Source organism: Pteropus alecto, unplaced genomic scaffold, assembly GCF_000325575.1.
Source record: "Pteropus alecto unplaced genomic scaffold, ASM32557v1 scaffold20, whole genome shotgun sequence".
Classification (NCBI taxonomy): domain Eukaryota; kingdom Metazoa; phylum Chordata; class Mammalia; order Chiroptera; family Pteropodidae; genus Pteropus; species Pteropus alecto.
The window spans coordinates 38,444,722-38,465,413 of NW_006436298.1; the positions used below are offsets into that span (position 1 = coordinate 38,444,722).

The 20,692-nt window shown below is 37.9% G+C and overlaps 1 protein-coding gene across 3 annotated transcripts in view; it reads left to right on the forward strand.

Moving 5' to 3' along the window:
* The window catches only part of KCNN2 (potassium calcium-activated channel subfamily N member 2), a 138,509-nt gene that overhangs the window by 90,873 nt on the left and 26,944 nt on the right, over positions 1-20,692 (forward strand). For all 3 annotated transcript variants that reach the window (XM_006913288.1, XM_006913289.1, XM_015590366.1), the window contains one exon: positions 17,699-17,840. In XM_006913288.1, coding sequence (XP_006913350.1) covers positions 17,699-17,840 — 142 coding nt within the window. The remainder of the gene's footprint in view (positions 1-17,698; positions 17,841-20,692) is intronic.

Genomic DNA, 20,692 nt, shown 5'->3' on the forward strand with positions numbered 1-20,692 from the left:
AAGACTCACTGCTCTGGGTCACAGGGAACTAAGAGGCGGGGCGGGACCTCTGAATCCAGAGTTCTTCTCAGATTCCATCTCAGAGTAAGTAAAATAGACCCAGACTGTTACATCTTCGTGCTTGTTCAATTCCAACATGGCCTCGTTAGAAAAATCCACAAGGAATTTTTTTTTTTCCTTACAGTTTTAGGAGATAAAGTCTGTTCTTTGATCTAGAGAATCTCAGTGGGGTGAAATATGGAGATACACTGCCACGTCAGATTATGTTAGATTGGATCTAGAATGGAATCAGCATCCAGGACCTCAAGTGCACGGGAGTGCATCTCAGGAGCTGTTCCTAAAATTCCTGGTAACACCTGGGTGCAGGAGTGGCCTGGGCTTGTTCATATCCGCAGGGACTCCCATTTCCCACATGGAGCTATCTACCTTCTGGCTGCCCAGGAGTGTGGCTTTCACTTGAAAGTATTCCCAGCAATGTCTTCTCACAACCCTGATTCCTGCACTGGTCAAGCCAAAGTCAGCAGAGCAGCTGTGGAGATAAACTGGTGTGGCACTGCCACCTAGTGACTGCCCGCCCCACTACTCTTGACAGCCTTCCAGAAGCAAAGTGAATCTGCTGGCTGCCACCCATGTGGAAAATCATGGTGGGTAAGCATTTAATCATGGTGGGTAAGTTAGAAGTAAGCTACTAAAACCATAGCCCACCGGGCCAGTGTAGTCAGTGCATTGCTCCCTCTGCAATCAGCAGAGCCTGGCACACATCAGATATGAAATGTATTGTTTTTGAAAAAATGACTTCTTAGTAAGGCAATCTCTGAGTCTGCCTAAGCGTGGCTTCATCTCTGTCTCCTGGTCTTCCACCTTCCCCTTGGAGGAGCTCACAGTACGTGCAAGATGCCAGTACACAGCAGGAGCTGAAGGAATGGAGTTCGCCCCGGATAATTAAAATAACTACTAGTTGGGAAGTTAGTAAAGGAACAAGAAGGAAAAAGAAACTTGGTCAGAAATGCTAGCCCTGGTTGTAACATTGTTCTGAAAGTCGATATTTCTTTGATCAGCTGGGGAGTAGCAGGGGCTTGAGAATGTAATTTGTCCCAAATTCCAAGGTTTTCTAGTTTCCCCATTCTCCAGATTTTCTGATGGTCATTGCAGAGTCCCAGCTGCCCTGAAATCTGGTTTCAGGTTCTAGTGGTTCACACTGAGGGTAGTACTGGCCTCACAGGCCATTTTGGGAATTTGTGGAGGTTTTCTTGCTCTTCACCGGGTGGGGCCAGGGATTCTCTTCATTCTGTCCTGCATGGGACACTCCCATTCAACAAAGAATTGTTCTTCATCCCACTTGTCCTTGGACAGACCTGCTGGATATTCTGTGTACAAAAATCCTGTTTATAATGTTCTTAGTTTTGACCTAAATCCATTTTAAATATAAATAAAATATTTTGCTCAGTTGTAACATACACTTGATTTTTACATGTTGCTATAGTGTGTAAATTATGGGAAGATTATCAATTGTTTTATTTGGAAGTTGACCAAAAGTTTTTCCCATCTCAGAAGATCAAATCAGCTATGACAGTGCCCTTGTTCCATGTGAATTGCCAGACAACACACTTTCACCAACATTCATCACACTTTCATCAGTGCTACACATAGGTGCAAAGAACTGACTGCTTCTTATGTCTTCCAGGTTAGCCTTGCCTAAGTATTCAGATATTGAAATACATGACTTATTGTAAATTACTTCTATTTTACTTATTCATATTACAGTTAGGATATTATATTGATTTTCTTTTATAAATCATTTATACAAATAAGTCATATTACCTGAATTTCATTTCAAGATATTAAAAGAGGGCATTGGGTCAGCTAGGACTGAGAGCCACAGCTTAAATGGAATTCTCCATTCAGGGAAATCTCTCGTGATGGATACGTACTCCCTGGGTCTTTCTCCATCTTCACTTTTAGGAATCAAACTTATTATCACGACTCTTTTACCTTGAAGTTCTCTGCTACAGCTGGACACATTTCACTAAACCCCAATAGCAAAGAGAGCCTAAATACTGACAAGTCTTTTCTTGTCTATTTTGAGTATGTTAATGGGATACCATTGTGTTTTTACAGATTCTTTTGTTTGTTTTTAAGATTTTTTTATTTATCTTTACAGCTGACATACAATATTTTTAGTTTCAGTTGTACCAAATAGTGACTAGACGTTTATATAACTTATGAAGTGATCACTCCCTGTAAGTCTAGTACCCACCTGGTACTATACATGATTATTACGGTATTATTGACTATATTCCCTATGCTGTACTTCACATTCCTGTGACTATTTTATAACTACTAATTTGTACTTCTTTATCCCTTCACCTTTTCCACACATCCTCCCAACACCCCTTCTGTCTGGTAACCATCAGTTTGTTCTCTATATCTATGAGTCTGTTTCTGTTTTATTTTGTTGTTGTTGTTGTTGTTTTTTTTGGATTTCACATATAAGTGAAATCATATGGTATTTGTCTTTGTCTGATTATTTCACTTAGCATAATACCTTCTAGGTCCATCCATGTTGTTGCAAATGGCAAGATTCCATTCTTTTTATGGCTGAGTGATATCTAATTTTATATACGTACCACCTATTCTTTATTCATCTATTGATGGACACAGGTTGCTTCCATATCTTGGCTATAATAAATAATGCTGCAATGCACATATGGGTGCATATGTCTTTTTGAATTAATGTTTTGGATTTCTTCAGATAAATACCCAGAAATAGAATTGCTCAGTCATATAGTAGTTCTATTTTTAATATTTTGAAGAACCTCTACACTGTTTTCCACAGTGGCTGCACCAATTTACAATCCCATCAACAGTTCATGAGAATTCCTTTTCTCTACATCTTTGCCAACACTTGTTGTTTGTTGATTTATTGATGATAGCCATTCTGACAGATAAGAGGTGATATTCCATTGTGGTTTTAGTTTGCATTTCCCTGCTGATTAATGACACTGAGCATCTTTATCTATTGGCCATCTGTGTGTCCTCCTTGGGAAAATGCGTATTCATATCCTATACCCATTTTTTAATCAGATTGCTTACTTTTTTGGTGTTAAGTTATAGGAGTTCTTTACATATTTGAACATTAACCCCTTATCAGATGTATCATTGACGAATATCTCCTCCCATTCAGTAGGTTGTCTTTTCATTTTGTTGATGGTTTCTTTCACTGTGCAAAACTCTTTAGTTTGATGTAGTCCCATTTGTTTATTTTATTTTATTTTATTTGCTTCCCTTGCCTGAGGAGACATATCTAAAAATATAATACTAAGAGTGATGTCAAAGAGTTTACTGCCTATGTTTTCTTCTAGGACTTCTATGGTTTCAGGTCTTACATTTAAATCTTTAATCCATTTTGAATTTATTGTTTATGGTGTAAGAAAATGATTGAGTTTCATTGTTTTTTATGTCTGTCCAGTTTTCCCAGCACCATTATTGAATAAGCTGTCTTTACCCCATTGTAATATTCTTGCTCCTTTTGTCAGATTAATATATGGACACGTGTTTATTTCTCAGCTCTCTATTTTGTTGCATTGATCTATGTGTCTATGTTTGTGCCTGTACTGTGCTGTTTTGATTACTGTAGACTTGTATATAGTTCAGTATCAGTTAGCATGATACCTCTAACTTTGTTCTTAATTCTCAAGATTGCTTTGGCTATTTGGGGTCTTTTATGGCTCCATATAAATTTTAGGATTATTTTTTTTTAGCTCTCTGAAAAATGCCATTGTAGTTATATAGAGATTTCATTGATTCTGTAGTTGCTTTGGGTAGTATAAACATTTTAACAATGTTAATTCTTTTTTATATGTGAGGCTGGTATGTCCTTACACTTATTCGTGTCTTCTTCAATTTCTTCAATGTCTTATAGTTTTCCTAGTGCAGGTCTTTTACCTCTTTGGTTAAATTTAACCTATTTATTTAATCTAAAACTTATTTAACCTAAAATACCTATTCTTGGGTACTTTATTATTTTTGTTGCAATTGTATATTGTTTTCTTAATTTCTCTTTCTGAGTGTTTGTAATTGGTGTCTAAAACTACAACTGATTTCCGAATATTTATTTTGTATTTTGCTACTTCACTGAATTAATTTATTAGTTCCAGTAGTTTTTGGTGGATTCTTTAAGATTCTCTCTATATAGTATCATGTTATTTACAAATAATGACTGCTTTACTTCTTTACAATCTGGATGATTTTAATTGCTTTTTCATGGCTGATTGCTGTGGTTAGGACTTCCAATACTATGTTGAAAAACAGTGATGAAAGAGGACATCTTGGTCTTGTTCCTGATTTTAATGAAAAAGCTTTCAGCTTTTCTTCAGCTATTATGATAGCTATGGGTTTGTCAAAAATGCCTTTATCCTGTTGAGGTATGTTTCCCCCATCCCCACTTTGCTGAGAATTTTTATCATAATGGATGCTGGATTTTGTCAAATGCTATTTTGCATATATTAATTGATCATATGACTTTTATTCTTCATTTTGTTCGTGTTGTATAACATTAATTGATTTTTGGATATTGAACCAGCTTTGCATCTCTAAAATAAATCTCACATGATCATAATGTATGATGTTTTTAATGCGTTGCTGAATTTGGTTTGCTAATGTTTTGTTGAATATTTTTTTTATCTGTGTGCATCAGGAATATTGACCTGTAATTTTCTATTTTTGTAGTGTCTTTGTCTGGTTTTGGTATCAGGGTAATACTGGCCTACTAAAATGAATTTGAGAACCTTCTCTCCTCTTCAGTTTTTTGGAATAGTTTGAGAAGGATAAATTTTAATTCTTTTTTGAATGTTAGGTAGAATTCATCTGTGAAGCCATAGGGTCCAGGACATTGTTGGGAGTTTTTTGATTACCAATTCAATTTCGTTAGCAGTTATTGGTCTGTTCACATTTTGTTTCTTCCTGATTCAGCTTTGGAAGATTCTATGTTTCTAGGAATTTATTCATTTATTCCAGATTGTTCAATTTGTTGGCATTTAATCGTTTGTAGTATTTCCTTATAATCCTTTGTATTTCTGTGATGTCAACTGTGGCTTCTTTTTCATTTCTAATTTACTTAGGCCTTCTTTTTTTCTTGATGAGTCTGGTTAAAGGTTTATATTTTTTTCCTTTCAAGAACCAGCTCTTGGTTTCATTGATCTTTCCTATTGCTTTTTAGACTCTAATACATTTCTGTTCTGATCTTTCTTATTTCCTTCCTTCTACTCATTTTGGTCTTGGTTCTTCCTTTTCTAGGTTCTTTAAGTATAAGGTTAGATTGTTTATTTGAGGTTTTCTTGTTTCTTATGGTAGGCCTGCATTGCTAAAAATTTCTTTTTTAGAACTACTTTGGCTGTGTCCCATAGATTTGGGGTCATTGGGTTTTCATTTTCATTTATCTCAAAGTATCCTTTGATTTCTTTATCTTGTTATTAACCCATTCATTGTTTGGTAGCATGTTATTTAGCCTCCATGAGTTGGTATGTTTTCAGTTTTCTTGTGATTTATTTCTAGTTTCATATCACTGTGATTGGAGAAGATGCTTTATATGATTTCAGTCTTCATAAATTTACGGAGACTTTATTTTCTGGCTTAATATGTGACCAATCCTAGAAGATGTTCAATATGCATTTAAGAAAAATGTATAATCTGCTGCTTTGTTGATTTTCTGTCTGGAGGATCTATCCATTGATGTCAATGGGTTTAAAGTACCCCCTACTATGACTGTATCACTGTCAATCTCTCCCTTTATGTTAATATTTGCTTTGTATATTTAGGTGCTCCTATTTTGGGTGTGTAGGTATTTACGAGTTATTTATTCCTATTGGAGTGATCTTTTTATCATTACTCTTTGTCTCTTGTTACAGCCCTTGTTTTAAAGTCCATTTCATCTCAAATAAATATTGCTACCCCAGTTTGTTTTCTGTTTCCATTTGCATGAAATATCTTTTTCCATCCCTTTTATTTCGGTTTGTGTGTGTATTTGAATCCGAAGTGGGCTTCTTGTACGTAACATATGTGTAGGTCTTGTTTTTTTAATCCATTCAGCCACCCTGTATGTCTTTTGATTGGAGTATTTAGTCCATTTATATTTAAAGCATTATTGATAGGTATATAGTTATTGCCATTTCATTAGTTGTTTTCTGCTAGCTTTTGTCATTCTTCTCTGTTCCTTTCTTCTCTTGCTCTCTTCTCGTATGTTGATAACTTTCTGTAGTGTTGTGTTTGGATTCTTTTTTCTCTATTTCTTGTATATCTCTTGTAGATTTTAAGTTTGTGGTTATGATGCACTTCCTATGTACCAAGCTATTTTTATAGCAGTCTATTTTAAGTTGATGATTGCTTAGGTTCAAACACATTCTAAAATCAAAACAAATTTTTACTCACCTCTTCCACATTTCGGTTTTTGTCATTATTTCTTACTTCTTTTGTATATGTATATTTGTGTATATCCCTTAATTTACTGTTGTAATTACTCATGATCTTCCTACTTTTGTCTTTCAACCTTTACACTTTATAGTTAGTTGATCCACTGCTTTTACTATGTAAACGCTTTTGTCAGTGAGAATTATTTTTATCTTATATTTTTTCTTTTTTTTTTAATCTTTTTAAATGAAGACTGTTTAACATTTCTTGTAATATTGGTTTAGTGGTGATGCATTTCTTTAGTATTTTCTTATCCAGGAATCTCTCTCTTTTTTTTTTAATCTCTCATTCAATTTCAAATGATAGCCTTGCTGTGTAGAGTAATCTTGGTTGTAGGTCCTTGCTTTTCATCACTTTGAATATTTTGTGCCAGTCTCTTCCAGTTTCTGTTGGATAAATCATCTGACAGTCTTAAGGGAGCTCCCTTGTATATAATGAAGTGTTTTTCTCTTGCTACTTTTAAGAGTCTCTGTCCTTAACTATTAGCATTTTAATTGTGATGTGTCTTAGTGTGGGCCTCTTTGGATTTATCTTGTTTGGGACTCTGCGCTCCTGAACTTGTATGTCTATTTTCTTTACCAGATGGTGGAGTTTGGGGGCATTTTTTTCTTCAAATATGTTTTCAATCTCTTGCTCTCTCTCTTCTCCTCCCTATGATGTGAATGTTGGTATGCTTGATGTCTCAGAGGTCTCTTAAACTATCCTCATTTTTTTTTTTTCCTGTTCCAGTTGGGTGTATTCTGCTACTTTTTGTCTTCCAAATCGCTAATTCAATTCTCTGCTTCATCTGATCTGTTGATTCCCTCTAACCTATTTTTCATTATAGTTATTGTATTCTTCATTTCTGACTGGTTCTTTTTTCGTGTTTTCTATCTTTTTGTTGAAGTTATCACTGAATTTACCTATTTTTCCTCTAAGTTCATTAGCATATTTACAACCAGTATTTTGAACTCTGCATCTAGTCGATTAGTTGTCTTCATTTCATTTAGTTCTTTATCTGGAGTTGTCCTGATTTTTCATTTGGAACAAATTTCTTTGTCTTCTCATGTTGGCTGACTCCTTGTACTAGGTAGATCAGCTATGTCTCCCAGTCTTGCCAAAGTGGATTTTATGATAGCTGTCCTGTAGGGCCCACTGACACAGTGTCTTTTGCAACCTGAGCTGAGTGCTCCAGGGTGTTCTTTGTGTGGTTTATGTGTGCTCTACTGTTGTTGTTAAGCCTTGATTACTGTTGGCATATCAGTGGATTGGATTGACCCTCAGGCTGACTGACTGTGAGGAATAGCAGTGAATACAGCTGATGAGCTGTTGTGTGGGGGCTGACCCTATGGAATGAGATTCACTTTAATAGGGCTCTGATGCCTGCTGAGTTCATCCTTTGGGTATGTTAATTGTGGAACTGGTCGGGTGGTACTCGCATGTAGGCTGAAGCTGACCACCAGGTGTCTTCACTCTAGGGCCTCTTAGGAGGTCCTCTGGTGCAGGCCAAGACCAGCTGCTCCCTGTGCCCAGCCTGGGACTATATGGTAGCAGGTACAAAATGATTTGCAGATGATTGCCACATGTGCTAGGCTTGGAGGCATCTGGGAGAGGCTATGCTTTAAACTGAGGCTGGCTACTACTAATGCTGGTCTTGGGGCCTTTGAGCAAAAGGTACAGGGCACACAAGGAGCCGTTGCTTTTGGGGGAGTTGGGGGCCTTTGAGAGATTTTAGGAAAGTCTTCAGGGTGAGGTGAGAAAGGTCACTTGTGTCGAAAAGTCCCTAGAAGAAGTCTGAGCCAGGCACATGAGTCGGATAGGGCAGGCTCTCAGGAAATTACCAAGGGCAGGGGGAACAGTGTTAAGTTAATGGAGAGCTCAGATTTGGCACCCATGTATGGGGTGGGGAGAAGGCTCACCAAAAGCACAATAATGTCTGCCAGCACTTCCATCCCAGGAGAGAGCTGCCCTGACTTATGCCCCTCCAGCCCTTGCTCTGAAGCTATTCAATTAGCTCCTTGTATGTCCCTGACATTTTAGGAGCTGCTGCCCTGGTGCTGGAGCTCAGAGTGAGTGAGTTTGTGAACAACTGAGTCTGTGTGAGGTCCCTTTAAGACCTGCAGCACCTAGGTTTCCAGCAGCCCTTTGTCTCACTCAGCTGCAGTCCGTGTGTGTGTGTGTGTGTGTGTGTGTGTGTCTGGTTTCTTTTCCTGTATTAACTGGCTGTGTGTTTTCACAGCCAGATGTTATGGGGACTTCTCTTTCTGGCATTGGGTTCCTGGGACTCCTTGCTTCTCAAGGGAGCCTCCGTAGCCTAGGTATCCCTCTTAACCACCACACCATGGGTATGGGAATTGCCTGTTCTACATTGTTACCCCTCCTGCCAGTCTCAGTGTGGCTTTTTTATATCTTTAGTTATAGGAATTATGTTCAGCTAGTCTCCAGGTGGTTCTCAATGATGACTGTTCTGTAATTGTAATTTTGATGTGGTTGTGGAGTAGGAGCATAATGTTTTCCTACTCCATCATCTTGACTAGAAGTCCTCTAGGTTTTAACATAAATAATTGTCAAATAATCATATAGTTATGAGATCTAAGACTATTAGCTATTGATAGATAAGTCATTTCTGAACTCATTCTAACATAAGTAATCATAAATGAATAGAGAGTCAGATAATAAAACATTATTTCAGAGAAACATAATGAATATAATTCTTAAAGTTTGAAAATCTATATATATTCTATTATCCCCTTTTCCTTTAGGGACTTTCAGCTTTATTTCAAAGGAAGCTTATGTACTTAGACAGAACATATTCTCTGATGGTCTCTACCCAAAGGCCAATTTTCTCTATCCATACTGTGAATGCAAGTCTCATTAGCCAAAGTTAATACAGGAAAAGAAACCGGACACACGCACACGCACACGCGCACACGCACACGCACACACACGCACACACACAGGGTGGAAGAGAGGGAGAGACGGAGGCAAGAAGATAGAAGGAAGAAGATGGAAAATAGAAGGTGAAGCAAGAAGAAGAAAAGTGTTTTTAGCTTTGACATTTCTAAATTGACAGAAGAGGAAAAAATAATTTCAAATGTACAGTTAATGGAGCAAAATAAAATCAAAAGTAAAAAATTCACCTTGGTACTTCAGAGTTAATAAAGAAGTATACAATGAATGAAAATTGAAACTGACTCATGCCACAATTAAAGTTGGGCTTTACGGGTGGCATTTCCCTGCCTTTCTTTTCTTTAGATAGTTATTGTTACTGAAGGAAGATTATATTGGGATCCCCAAGACCCAAAGCCATGTTTGTGTTTTCATGATTCAGAGACGGGGAGCAAAGTAGGAGTGCACAAAGGAGGAACTAGGAGAAAGTCACATAGATTGGGGCATTTCAAATTCTCTGGCCTGAAGAAATGTTCTGTAAATTATTTAGAGAGTAGTTTTATACATGGAATTGCAATGTTTTTTTTTTAGAGCACCCTCATTCAGAGGTTTGTAGTAAAATGGTTGGACTTAACTAAATTTTACATTTTATTCAAATTTAAAACTATAATTTTAGGTCCCAGTGCTATCATACATTCATGTCATTACTTTCATCTGTTATATATATTTTTTCTTGACATGCCTTTAGCTCTTGTATGCACATTTATTACAACTTGGATATTACTTTCTTATTCCCTGCAATCAGTTTTCTCTCTTATTACATTTTAAACTTCTCATGAATGCTTACTAATTTTTATTCATCTGCATGTTTGCAGTGCCTCCTAAATTTCCTTTATGTATGTAGATGTTCAACTTGTTATTGAATGAGAAACAACTCCTGAAACAAAGCTAATAGATGGTTCTCAACCTTGACAACACATTAAAATTGCTTGGGGAGTTTTTAAAAATATCGCTGCCATGGCTCCACCCCCAGAGATTTTGCTTAATTGGTTGAGGATGAGGCTTTTGCATATGTATTTTTAAAGCTTCCCCTACCATTCTAATATGCAACCATAGGTGAGCACCCTTGATATGAATCAGTGGCAAATAAGGGATATATGTCACCCATCCTCTGAGCCATTGACATTCAGCACTTTTCTCCTTTGAACATGAATATGCGCCTTCACTGGATTTCTTTATGAGAATATGTGTTTTAATTCATTGAATCTCTTATTTTCTTTGCTTTTACTTTAAAAGCATATGCACATAGTTTGGGTTTGGAGGGAGATAATTTATCATACTCCTCTCACTTTTCTGGGTCTTCAATTCATAGACCTCAACATATCAGCTACATTACTCACATAAAGCAGATCTAGAAAGTACCATCCGACCTGCAGCCCAGTGGGCTGCATGCCATTTTGATGATTCACCACTGAATCAGATAGAGTCATAGGTGCATCCTCACACCCTGGAGGAGTCACCCCTGCCCAGGTCAACTTACCACATAGAGAACCAAATACACCTGCTCTGGGGGGCGGCCAGCAGAGCAAAGAGAAGACCTGAACTACAGCTATCCAGCTCTTACTGCCAGATTCAACATCCCTCCCCTTTACAAATCCAGGAGAAATAGATTACTCTCCCCTCCATGTCAATACATACATGTTAAAACAAATAATGTTAGAGGCAACCATTTGCATTGTTTAGCTGGGATCTATTTTTCCCTTCATTGAAACTTTTTAAGATCTTCTCGTCATTCCTAGCATTTTAAATTTACAGTGATCCCATTTGACATAGATCTTTTCTTATTCTGTATGCAGATACTCAAAAGAACTTTTCTTTAGAGATACCTGCCTACCATTTTTCCTACACAAAGAAATAAAAGAACTTTTTCATTTCTTCCACTTTCTATGTCCTTGTGGCAAGTCAATTGTTAGACCCTTTATATTGATTCTCTGAGAATGTATCTTTTTCATTATCCTTTCCCCCTTCTCTTCTTGTCTTTTTGTTCTACTTTTTGGGAGATTTCTGCCAATTTATATTGTAATTGTATTATTATTTTGTATTATAGTTGTGACTATAAAAAGTTTCTCTTTTTATTTTTTAATTATATTCTCTGTGGCATCCGGTTCCTGTTTTACGGATGCCATGTTTTCCTTTAGGTCTTTCATGGTATAACTTAGAGTATTTAGGAGTTCTGCCTCCTATCATTTTGCACTATTTCAAGATTCTTCTGTTTCCTCCTCCTTTTTATTTCTTTCTTTCTCCCTACTCTTCTTTTTTGTCTGTATCTTTTCTATAGAAACTATACTGCAAATGTGTGCTGATCATTTGCTATTCTTTCACGGTCAAGAGTTGGAATTGGAAGCTTTAAAAAAAGAGAGGAGCTTACTGTCTGATAAATCACTGTAAGGTGGCTAGGTAGAAAGTTACATTTTTTATTAGGGAATCCTTGATGTTAGTACATGAATATCTTTTCTCTGAAGCTGTTCTGTTTCTCCAGAGGGGGGAAAAAATATTCTTTCTCTGTATTAATGAGTTTTAATATAGGGTTGGGGATAGGAAGTAAAAAAAGGAAACTAGGAATGCTCCTGTTCAGTTTGGAAACATGCATTTAATCCCTATGTTTTTAGCCCCAAACATCTTTCCTAACCTTAGCTGGGCCCTGGGTCAGAATCTCCAGTACATCTCCAGAGGGGAAAAAAAAAAAACACCTCTGTCTCCTGTTAGTTATCTGGCATTACCAGGCACACGGGCAGGTACCTAGACATCTATTATTCCATATACTTAGACATCATCAGTTCTCCTTTTTTCAGTGTTGAATCTCCAAGCTGTGAACTTCCCATGGGTTTTATGACAATTTGTGCCTTTTAATTGGGGGTATTTAGGCCATTTATATTTAATGTGGTTATAGATATGCTTGGGTAAATCTGAGATCTTACTGTTCGTTTGCTATTTGTCTCTTCTTTGTTCTTTTTTTCTATTCCTGCCTATTTTTGGATTACTTATGTTTTATTTCATTATATATCTTTTGTTGCATTATAATTTATTTTTCTTTGATGTATTATTTTACTAGTTCCTTTAGGGTTTATAGCATACCAGTATACTTATGTATACTATAACTAAATTATCAATCTTATCTCCCCCTGATGTTATACCACTTAGTACAATGTATCTTCTAAAGATACCGTACCACTTTACATGTAGTTCTTCTGCTTTGACAGCCTTGGATAGTTTTACATTTATGTACTGATTAGTATTCAGCTGAATAATCAAGGATACCCTTCGGCAGATCTCTGGATATCTCTCGTACAGATTTGTCCTCTCTGGTTTGGGGCCTTGTGAACTCTTGGCCTCCCTGTATTTCCATCTCTGTCCCTCAACTTGGGGAGTCCTCTGGACTCCACTTGGTTTCCCTCCCTGAGCTATATCCAGAGATTCTCTTGAGGCATTAAGCTGGGGCAATTGTATGACTCACTTTGGTTGTTTACCATCCTTCAGAGATCACTATTCTTTGTTACTAGATTATCTATGTCTCGTTAACCATGTTTCAAATATTTTTTTCTAGTTTTATAGTTGTTTTAAGAGGGAGTATAAATCCATCCCTTTGTTGTTTCATCATGGCTGGAAGCAGAATTTCCCTTGTGCTTTCATTTGTATCAAACTGTTTTATTTATCATTCTCTGATTTCTCCTTTTCTTTCCTTCCTGTGGGTTTATACCTCTTTTTTATAGCCTTAGTATTATTTTAGTGGTATTTCAGAAGAGAAATATCAATTCAGGAAAGAGAACTGATGGAAGATTGATCACATGCATTTGAATCTTCATAACGCTTTTCACTATATAACTAGGGCTGGCATTTGAGATCAGAGCTGACAATTGAGATGAGATGATTTGGACATTTATAATGTTAATAATAAGTTTAATAGAGAAGTATGAATGAATATAGTTTGTCAGTTGTTAACCTCCATCGTTGAATTAATTTTTTAAGTGTCAAAATACTATATAAGTTGGGATATAACATGACAAATCCAATTCATGTCATCAATGGGCAACACTCATTTCTATCCTCTTTTTTGTATCTGAACAAATGATTCTGAAGGCCCAGCATGTGGCCAAGAGCAAGTCAGTTTGAAAACAAATGTTTTATACTGTCCCACTAATTCATTCAGTAAATTCCAGCTTCCTGCTATATTCTTACAAGTAACTGAATGAAGATACAGCAATGAATAAGGCATAGTTTTGGTCCTCAAATTCTTCATTGTTTAGATTCTAGAGGCAGGTTAGATGGGCAAATTATATATTACATGTTTTGTGACCCAAGTTAATATTGATCAGTGGTGCTAGAGATATCTACAAGAAGCTCCTGGGATACAAAGAAAGGACCTTTGGTCATGCTAATCAAAAGCTATGCAGAGTCTGGAAAAAGGGACCCACGAACAAATTTTCAATCTACAAATCAGAGCTAGGAAGATAGGGGAAGGTGGTTCCAGGTAGAGGGAGATGCACCTGCAGAGAAAGAATTTTGAAAGAGATGACATACTGGCCAGCCATTAGTGTGACCAAAGGTCCTTTCACTTATGGAAGGATGCTGAGAGTGAGGCAGTATTGCTGGGCAGAGGCTGCTTCATTCAGAAAGAAGAATTCAATAATTCCCTTGGAAAGATAACCCCTGTGAATTTAAACAAACATTTTTGGGAAGCTGTCATATTTATGATCTAAGAAACAGTGCTAGACCCACAGTCATCAATGAATGAAGAAATGAATGGAAACTAAGAAAAGGATCATTTTGCTTCTTTTAAAATCTTAAAGCTAATCTCACAATCTTTAAGTCTGTGAAGCATGCAGTGCTCTAGAATAGTTCATTAAGCCTTCTCCACAAACCCTAAAGCCCTTATTTTAAGAACTTGAGATCAGGCATTCCTTGCACTAATTGCAATCTTATTTAATGTATTTTTAATTAAACGAGCCTTCATACTGATCAGAATTTGAAATTTGCCACGAGTTATTTCTTCATGTCTTTCTCAGAACAGTTCTCCTTGTGGAGAAGGTTGGAATTGTCTAAGTTTGTGAAATGAACTTCTACTATAAAAAAGGTTTTCAAATTGATAACCATTTAAGTTATTAGTCATTTACAATGGTATGAATCTGGCATAAATTCAAAACCTGGAAGTGTTCTAAGTGGTAATATCATAATGTTATAATTATATATTATGGTTATATATATATAAGATACATGATAATATCATGTTGATAAGTCTAATGTTTGTTTGAGTTGCCAAGAAAGAAATCCTGATTATTCTAATAGTATCTAATGTGATATCTAATGACTATCCACTACTAAATGTGTCTGAATGTAACATAAACATTAGTATGAGTTTTTTTTTTTTTTCATTCTGAGCTATTTTCAGGCAGGTTTATTACTGCATAAGCAAAAAAGATAATTTAACATTGAACCCCTAGCCCTAAAGTACCAAATCCTAGAAAGCTATTTATTTCTAATGAGGCCCTTCAATATGGGATTACAATCTTTGACCCAAAGTAATATACATAACACATAACAAATGTTGACTGATAATTGTGGCATAACACCTGAGAGTGTTTGGCAAAGAGTCAAATGAAGATGGGAGAAATTTGTGCATTTAAAACTCATGTCTTAATTAAAGGCGAGCAACTAAAGAGGAGTCGGCTTGCCTAAATGTTCCAGTGAATGCTTTTCATTGTAATTTTCAATATAATTTATGGCTTCAAACTTCGAAAACCAAAAGTGCTACAGGAAGAGCAGATTAGAAAGACTTTCAGATCTGTGCCAAAGCTGAGATGTCCTTGCGGGCACCAGCCAGGAAGGCGTCCCCTAGAGGCCTTAGTTTTTAGTATGAAATCTCAAACTCCAATTTGTGCTTGCTCTGAGCTCACCCAAGGAAAACCATGTGTCCGGCAGTCGTGTTCCGGTCACTCACAGTGTAGAAATAACTTAAAGTTTTCACTCAGACACGGTCCCATTTTCTAAGTGTCTAGTGATTGAGAACACTGTTGATGTAGAGAGGGTGGGGGAATATAACTGTTTTAGCCATGTCTCAGATTGTCCATGTCTCAAAACATTAATGTAAAATGAGAACGAATGCGAGTCAAGAGCTGAGCACGTAGTGAGTGCCCAACAAATATTTCATATGCATTAGGGAATTAGGGCCATCAACCCTTAAATGTATACGTCCTTTATGTAAATCATGCTTTGTTGATTAGGAACTTCCTCTCACGATTCAGCATTGAATAGGGCATGACCTCGTTTGCCTCCTCTCTCTTGTACAGCCCACACCCACTCCAGGGAAATGTATCCCCTGTTTTAGGCAATTGTTTGATGAGGAATAGTCTAGAGAGAGCCCCCAAGATCATGAATGGGTTAGAATCCAAAGCTTATTTCTAAGGGTCTTGTTTGAAATGAAAACCACATTCTTCTGTGGAAGCCCCAATACACCGGCCTAGCAGGTCCCAGAGTAGTTCACAGAGCCCGCGAGCTCATATTGTAGCTGAAGTATAGCACGGATCACATCACCCTACTCCTGTGTACGTGTTATTTAACCGTGTTTCTCGGGGGAAACACACTGACCTGTCTTCCCTGAATGCTAAGAATACATCTTGACCTCCCTTATGGCAAAGACAGCCTCTTCACCCAGCCATTCTGGGCAGAGGGGACTCCATAGCTAGGCCACAGGGGCAGTTCTCTGGGGTAGAATGGTGACAGTTTCTGTCCTTTTGCCACCGGAAACTCACAGAATGCTCCTCAGCAAAAGGCCAGCTGCCCGGGCACATGCCCTTGCCTTTTCTTTCGGAAGATACAGTAATTGCCTGCATTCTTCCTTACTGCTGGGTTCCACTTTCTCTTTCCTAGACCAGAGTAACAGCAAATACTATTTTTTAGCTTCTCTTACTTTTTTGGAATAAAGAAGCTGTATCTAAAGACAGCTTGGATCCACTGATACTACAGAGGAAAGCTCTTATCCTATGAACCTTCTGAACTTTTGGTTAGAGGTGCAGGAGCCTTGGCATGAGATGGTGGGGGAGGGCACAGAATGCATGTCCGCGGTATAGTTTGTTCATGGGATTAATCCTGGGGCTCAAGCCAGGGGCAGCCTCCTTGCCACCACAGCTCTGGCAGCACAATGAGTCAAGTTGAAAGGCAGGACTGAGCGTGTGTAAGCCACGGGCCCATCAACATGCTTTGGAGAGCAAGAAACGAGGACACGGAAGCCCTCCCTATTGGTATCTAGAGCTGGGAAGGAAGAGTGATCCTTAGAAGTTGGGGGAAGAGCAAGAAATGCCTCTAGTAACCAGAATCTGGTGTCTGTCAAGACCACAGGAGGACCACTTCACCCCACGACTATGCAAAACATGCATCCAGAACAAGTTCTTCTGGGGTAATAACTCATATGTCTTCACTGTTGTATGCAGGTGGATAACAGTGTCCCTATGATGGGCCAGGTTACTGTTTAGAACTGCGAATTCAAGCCCAATATTATAGGGTATCTGTTTCTGATATAAACACCTTCCTCCTCACTAGAAGAACTTGACACCTCAAAGAATAATCAGGATAAACTCTATCCCTCCCCGTCTTTTTGACTACAAACTCTTTGTGTACAGTTGCTAAGGCCACGAGTCTTCAATTAAGTTCTGGTTCTAGGCAGGGACTGTGTGATCAAAAGTGCAGTTTCTGTCTTCAAGGAGGTTGGCTAGTGCAGGACCTCCTGGGTAGACAGTACGATATAGTCCTGTGATGGAGAAATACACAGGGTACTGAGGGAGCAGAGGGGAGGGGCTGGGACAAGAGTAGACGGAAAGGGCCCCACTTGAATTTGTTTTGAAGGATAACTGGGAGTTGGCCTATTAGGGAAATAAAGGTTGGAAAGTGCAGTCTAAGCAAAGGAAACAGCATGGCTGCTTCTGCTACAAAGGTGTGGAGGAAGATTGGGCGGCCACATATTTTGCTCTAAGTCAGGCTTATCAGTGGGCATCAAGGAAGGATGAGTCATGACCAGGGGCCAGAGCAGGGTTCAAGGATAAATGTACATTTATCAACTTATACCAGTGAGAAAAACAGTTTTCATAGTTTATAGTTTCTCTTTAAGATTGTTTTTAAAGTCGAGGAATGCCCTGATGTCTTTCAGATTGCTTAGGTGGAACCTCAATTTTATTTATAATCATGAGCTTTGAAAACCTTTAAATTAGCAGTTTATAGAAGATACTTAGTGAATTCATTGAATTGAATCAAACTGGCCTTAACAACCACACTGTAGACTGATTATAAAAGACTGGTTTTGTTTGCTGTTTTTCAGGTATCATGATCAACAGGATGTTACTAGCAACTTCCTTGGAGCAATGTGGTTGATATCAATAACTTTTCTCTCCATTGGTTATGGTGACATGGTACCTAACACATACTGTGGGAAAGGAGTCTGTTTGCTTACTGGAATTATGGTAAGTGTCTTTTTTACTTTGTCTTTTTTTTTTAATTTAAACTCAGGAAGGCCCTTAAACCATCAATCCATGTACAAAAGTCATTGTAAGCTGCTTGAGTTCCCAACAGCAAGAAAGCAGTATAAATAAATCAGTTCTGTGTTGGGAGAGAGCATCAACAGTTTTCATCTTATTCTTCTCATCACGAAGCTCCATTCAGGACACAGAGTTGCTAGATTGTTCTTTGTGGGCGATGCACAAATTTGATAAACAAATCTGATCTTAGAGCTTCCGCTCCAGAGTCAGAAAGTTCATCGTCTAGTTGCTGCCATTTTCTCCTAGCTGTGTGAACTTGAGTAAATTTCTCTTCTCTGAAACTTACTTTCCTCATCTGTAAAATGTGGACCATACTAAGTATCCCAAAGTGTGCCAAAGGGTTGAAGAATTACATGACATTTTATCAATTAGGATATATTAGATGATATTTATTATTTTAATAAATATTTGTCAAATGCCAGGTATAGGCCAGGCACTGGCCTAGGTAGATAATGGAAAGACATTTTCTTGTCCTGCTTTCTCAGAGTTTGTAGGGGAAGATCTACATTTAAAATAATTAACAAATAATTGTTAATCACATTTGTGACAAATGTATGAGGTAGCAAAGCTTCTGATCTAATTTGAAGACTAAGGGATAAGGTCTGCTCAGAGAAATATATCCCTGGACAGTTGACTTTTAACAGAGGTGACAAGAGTGGATTGCCAAGCAAAGTGGAAAGAAGGAAGGGCATTTTAGGAAGAAGAAATGGTTTATTTGAAGGTAACGAGGCAAGGAGGAGCTTAGTACATTGAGCAAGGCTACTTACTGGGCCAAGAGCATACAGCGTAAAGTGGGAAAGTGGCACATGGCATGGGACTGGGGATGGGGGGCAGGTCTGTTGGAACACTTAAGAAAGGTGTGCTGCCAGGGATGACATAGCACTTCTTTTGGGACACCTAGCAGGCTCAGACACCTTCCTTGGCCCTTACCACTATTTGGCAAGGACTAGTTTGTACCATTTGTTTTAGGTATATGAAAATGGAAGGCCAGCATGTTGATTAAAATTTATCAGTGTGATGTGAACTTGTAAATGTTTAAGCTAGAGTTAGTTGATGCACCATTTTCATCGACCTAGGCTCTCTTTATTCCTTATCTGCCTTTTATAGTTTGGTTATAGCACAGAGTGTTATCTTGCAGCTTATTTGGTTTCTGCCTACGGAAGGATGTAAGCCAGTACTGGAAGCTCCTTGGGCAGGAAATTCTCAGAATTTCTGAAGCTAAGCATCTCTGCCCAACACCTGCACCATGTCCACCCCCAGGTTGGCAGGAGAGAGACAGGCTTCCCACATGAGGGCTTTGAGTGGTGGCCAGGGCAGCATGTACCCTCACAGAAGTTGCCTACAAAGATTGTTCTAAGAGTCAGAACTAGCTAGAAGGACTGAACACCCATGGCAGCGATAGGGTGAGAACATTCTTCTCCCGCTTGGTAATATTGAACAGGGATAAGGCAGCTAGCTGTGAAAATAAAATCCAGGACCAACCAAGGTCACGTAGTAACAAGATGACCATTTCAAGTCCTAATTATGGAAAATATGATTTGGGGGCATAATTTAACATTATTTGCTTGTAAAAGAAAATTACAGTTCTGTGAATTTTAGTGAACTTTATTTTTCATTACGATCGATATGGTCCATTGTGTTTACTATTGGATCATTTCCTGAACAGATAGCATTTTATTATGTAGTAAAATGCTTTGGGAAATTTGTATGGATGTATTTTTGGAGAGCCTATAACAAGCCCACACGGGACATGAATGATGCTACTTATAAAAACAGAACTAGTAATTGCAGTCTTTCCCCTCGTGCTTCTTTGAAACAACTTTCTTGGTGTTCCTTTTTGGCAAGATGTGCCTCGTTTTATTCTTGAAATAGGTATGACTCAGGGTTGGTGCAAACAGCCTCATTTGCCATGGGATCAGAGCCACATTTAAAGTTAACCTTGCCAGGATCTTGTGGGACTTTTATCTTTTCTCGATTTTTCCTTCGTCCTTAATGTCTCAAGGACAGCTCCTTCAAGGTCTCATCTGACAGCACCAATCTTTTATTTAGTTCCTTGAACTACTTCCTTGCTTAGGTTTCACTGGTGATCTTACTTTGTTTTTATAAATAGAAGATAAAAGCAAAAGCAACTTTTAATCTATATGGACACAAAAATGTTACGTGCAATGAAATTTACGGTGTCTGCATTCCTATCCTCCAAGCTCATGGTGAAACAGTCTCTCTGTTCTTGAGCTCCATTCCACCTCCCTCATCAGGAACAGACTTATTTCTGATTTGACCCAATCAAAGATGGCTTACTTGAATACAGAGAAACTCAGTAATCTTTGACTAGCCAATTTGAAATACTACGGAGAGCTGGATTGTCTCTCTTCCTAAGCCAAGATTTGCAGTCAGGCCACAGAAAAATTTTCTAACGGTGAGCTTCTGGGAGGTGGTTATACCCCATGTAAATTTCCTGGGGATCAAGAGCTTATGGATGGAGGTTACCTAGAAACTAGTATGGAGAGGATTGCCTGACAGTAGAGATTTCTAAAGGAAGACAATTTTTTCTCATATAAAAGGTTAGTTTCTTTAAGATGAAGTATGTTTCTGTTTTGTCAGACAAATTTTGTTTGCTTTTATTTTCAGGAAGTTTAAATACCAGTTTGTCACTTTTGAATTATCGAAGCCAGATATGACTTGTTTTTATTTCAGGCGTTTATTTGCCTATTGTCCCTTGGACTTTTGTAATGCATGTTTAGGTAAAATTTCCCATGAGTCATCTCTCTGCCTCTGTC